The sequence below is a fragment of the Neolamprologus brichardi genome, chromosome 20 (assembly GCF_056152115.1).
Source record: "Neolamprologus brichardi isolate AB-2024 chromosome 20, ASM5615211v1, whole genome shotgun sequence".
NCBI classification, from domain to species: Eukaryota; Metazoa; Chordata; class Actinopteri; order Cichliformes; family Cichlidae; genus Neolamprologus; species Neolamprologus brichardi.
This window is the reverse complement of record NC_142123.1, coordinates 35,256,925-35,260,706: the sequence shown is the minus strand read 5'-3', so window position 1 is coordinate 35,260,706 and position 3,782 is coordinate 35,256,925. Positions and strand designations below refer to the sequence as shown.

General features: G+C 51.8%; 1 protein-coding gene across 1 annotated transcript; it reads right to left on the bottom strand.

Moving 5' to 3' along the window:
- Nucleotides 1-210: 210 nt before the first annotated feature.
- Nucleotides 211-3,409, bottom strand: npbwr2b (neuropeptides B/W receptor 2b). Its single transcript, XM_006807412.3, has 2 exons — nucleotides 3,298-3,409; nucleotides 211-3,162 (listed from the first exon to the last, which is right to left on the bottom strand). Exon 2 carries the CDS (start codon nucleotides 2,964-2,966, stop codon nucleotides 1,965-1,967), a length of 1,002 nt encoding a protein of 333 aa, XP_006807475.2. The 5' UTR covers nucleotides 2,967-3,162; nucleotides 3,298-3,409; the 3' UTR covers nucleotides 211-1,964.
- Between the last annotated feature and the right edge of the window lie 373 nt (nucleotides 3,410-3,782).

The following is a 3,782-nucleotide window of genomic DNA, read 5'->3' as shown; positions in this document are numbered from 1 at the left end:
CAGCTGTTGCAGGGCACACCTGTACAGGTCATCGACACAGAGACACATTCACATTCACACTGGAACCTGCAGCCAGTTCAGTCTCATCAGTCAGCAAACATGTCTGGACTGCGGCAGGAAGCAGATCATGAACAGATTGTCTTTTTGTGACGCATGTTTGATGAACATGTGAAGGGTGAAGTCAAGATTCCTCTCACGATTCATCATCTGCACATTTATTGGATTCATCGAGCAGCTCAGTCTAAGATATCAAAAATACATGAAAAGCAATTTTCAAAATAAAATGTGAGTTCATGTTTTTTACAGGCTGCATGAGAAATGATGATTTCTGTGTGAGAGAACATTTTACATAGTTATGACTTTACATTCATCTGTACAGTGAGACGGGTTATTACAGCATGTTGTTGCTGTCAGAGCCGTGAAGCCTTCAGAAGAGCTCATCATTTATCTGATAAAGCAGGAAGTTAAAGAAAGTGACGATACACCGCTGCGTTGACACGTACCGAGTACTTTACTGTCACTGTGAATGAACAAGAACAGGTTACATGACAGAAAAGTCCCAAACCAGGGAATCACACCAGCATCCATATGCCCAGTGCCTTCTGCTTACTGCCCCCAAAATTTACACAGACAACATCTTATGTACTCCAGAGCTCCCGCTGCGTGTACTTCCTGTCCCATAGGGGGCGCTGTCAAGCTGCAAAACCACATGAACTCCAACAGGTTCATATTTTTCAGCGTGGTTTTGATAGAAGGGGTCGGACGAGTTCCAGCCTTGGATTTTTCACAAGCGTCTGTTTCCCACCGGGGAGCAGGAAGTCCCACAGTGGAAGTTCTGGAGTATTCACGAGTTACCCCACAACTTATCTCCAAAGACACGAGACTAAACGTTACATTAAAGATGAATGTTGCTCCTAAAATAACATCAAATATGCAGAAAGTAGCAACAGAGGAAACGCTGCTCCACACGTCATTTAAAAATGTATTTATAATAATCAGTTTGTAGCTGCACCAGATTTGAACGAGCTGCTTCACTCTGTGATCTCTGGTCGCTCTGCAGACCTTCATCTGCTGCTCAATCTGCTGCTTGCAGCCTGTATGAGCTGCAGGCACCTGTGTGCGTGCACATATACACCTGTTACAAGGTGCTGTGCTGCTGCCTGTGGTCAGCAGGGGGCAGCATAGCCTCACAGATCAGAGCAGATGTAGCAGCGCTCCTGCAGTCGGTCATGTGACCAGAAAACCTCATTTCAACACCAGCTTAGAGTGACACGGGGACACGTCACAGCCCGCCTCCTCAGGATTTGATTGATAGCCTGTGTACTGATGTTTGGTGCTCCCAGAGGGCCACGCCCCTGAAGGGTCAGAGGTCACAGCTCGCTGCCTCCTAATTGGATTTTTTACACCTTCATAAAAACGTCAGATGTTTTTCTGAAGACGAGCACACGTTTGTTCAACCTCCACCCAGAGAAGCCCCCCTCCCCACCCTCTGTGTGTGTTACCTGCCTGATTTCTTTCTATATTTAAAAACTCCAGGTGTATTTGAAGCTCACTCCCAAAGCTGGTGTCAGTAATCATGGGAGCAGCTGCTCCCTCGGAGAGCTTTGTGCTGCACGCGGCTGAAACCGCGGGGAAACTTCTGCGTTTCACGTGGAGGAGAAACGGCGTGCCAGTCACAAGAGCACTGCGCGTGTTTTGCTGGCTCATTGTTTAATAAAACTCTTTGTGTGTTTTTAATTCGCATGGTCTCAGACGAAATGTGTGTGTGTGGATAACAGCAAACACTGAAATACATTTGTTGCACGCAGCAATGAATTTTGGTCACTCAAACTTTGCTTTTCTTGCTCAAAGTAAATGTTTCCTCAAAATGCAACACTTGCACCTGCAAAAGATTTTTACGTGCGCTCAGAATAGTGGCACAAAAAAAACGGCATACAGGTGGTCCCGCTCTGCGCTGCAGGCGCTCAGGCCGAGCTGCACTCCAGCATCGTCTTGAAGGCCTTCCTGAAGTTGTCGTCCAGGAAGGCGTAGAGGAACGGGTTGAGGCAAGAGTTGGCGTAGCTCAGGCTGGTGATGAAGTAGGAGATCATGATGACCAGGGGCGTGGTCCTCAGGTCCGTGGTCAGCGCTATGATGGTGCTGAGGTGGAACGGCGTCCAGCAGAACAGGCACACGGCCAGGACGACAAAGACCATGACGGTGACCCTCTTCTTGGCCTTGTCCAGTGCCTTGGCGTTGCTGTTGAGCCGCATGTTCCTCAGCCTGTACAGCATCATGGTGTATAGGATGCAGAAGGTGGAGACGGGGATGGCGAAGCCGAGGATGAGCGTGTAGATGCGGCTGGTTTTGAACCACAGGGGCTCGGGGCTCGGGAAGCTGAGCACGCAGGTTTTCCTGCCATCGGCCGGGTCCACGTAGACGCCGGCAAACACCGTGAAGGGCATGACGATGAGGATGACGAGGACCCACACGCACAGCGAGATGATCTTGGCCGCTCGGTAGGTGCGGTAAGGCATGCGCTTCGATCTCACGGTCGACAGGACGACCAGGTAGCGGTCGATGCTCATCACGGTCAGGAAGTAGATGCTGGAGAAGATGTTGTAGTGGTCGATGCTCAGGATCACCTTACAGAGGACCTCCCCGAAGGGCCAGTAGTTGAGCAGATGTTCGGCGATGCTGATGGGCAGCACCAGAGTGAACAGGTCGTCCGCGATGGCCAAGTTCAGGATGAACATGTTGGTGACCGTTTTCATTTTGGGGGCTTTGAGGATCATGTAGATGACGGCGGTGTTTCCCGTCAGCCCCACGGCACAGATCACGGAGTAGATGACGGGCAGGATGACGTAAAGGTCAGCGAAGAAGGGGGGGGTGCAGTTCGGGTCAGAGCGGTTTCCCGTGGGCGAGTACAGCAGCACAGAGTCGTTACAGAGCGGGGGCGGCGCGCCCGGGATCGACACGTTCTCCATGTTTCAAGATGACGTGAGACACCGCGACGCGAGGAGGGCGGAGCAGCAGGGGTGGAGCAGGTGCAGCTCTACCTGCTCGCTCACACCTGTCCGCGCGCTCAGCTGTCAAATCAAAGTCTCCTCCTCAGATCAGCTGACTTCTCCTTCGGCTCATTTACTGTTGGCGGTTTTACGCACGAGCGGCGCATCACGGAACCTGCACGAGAGACAGAGAGAGATAACGATGAGCTGTTTCTAACTTTGATCTACAGCGGCGCGCGCAGAGGCAAACACCGAGCTCACGCGACAGCAGAAACTATGAAAACATGAAAAGTGAAAACAATGTGCCCACCTGAACGCGCCTCCTCGCGCACGAGCTTCAGATGGACTGATCGATCAGTCAGTATCAGTGATCAGCGATCAGCAGCGTGCCTCCGTGTGCGCGCTCAGCGGCTCCGCGCTCCGGTCTCTTCTCTGAGGGAGACGCGCCGCACGCTGACCCCCTCTCTCTCTCTCTCTCCTCTCTCTCTCGCTCGATCTCTCCTCCCCCTCTATCACTCTCTGTCTCTCTCGCTCCCCCCGCCCCCCGTCACTGGCAGTCACGTGACCGGGTCAGTCACAGAGCTTCTGCTGAGGATTTTATTCTCCAAACGAACAATATTTTTTTCTTTCTCCTCGGTGCTCGGTGCTTATTAGGACCACATCAGGCCACAGCGTGTGATCACGTGATCCTGACGTGAAGCCTCCCCGTGTTCACTGCTCAGGTTTCTCTTCAGCTCGGCTGACAAACAGTCAGAGCTCTGTCGAGCCAACCCTCCCTTTAACGTTAACTAGTAA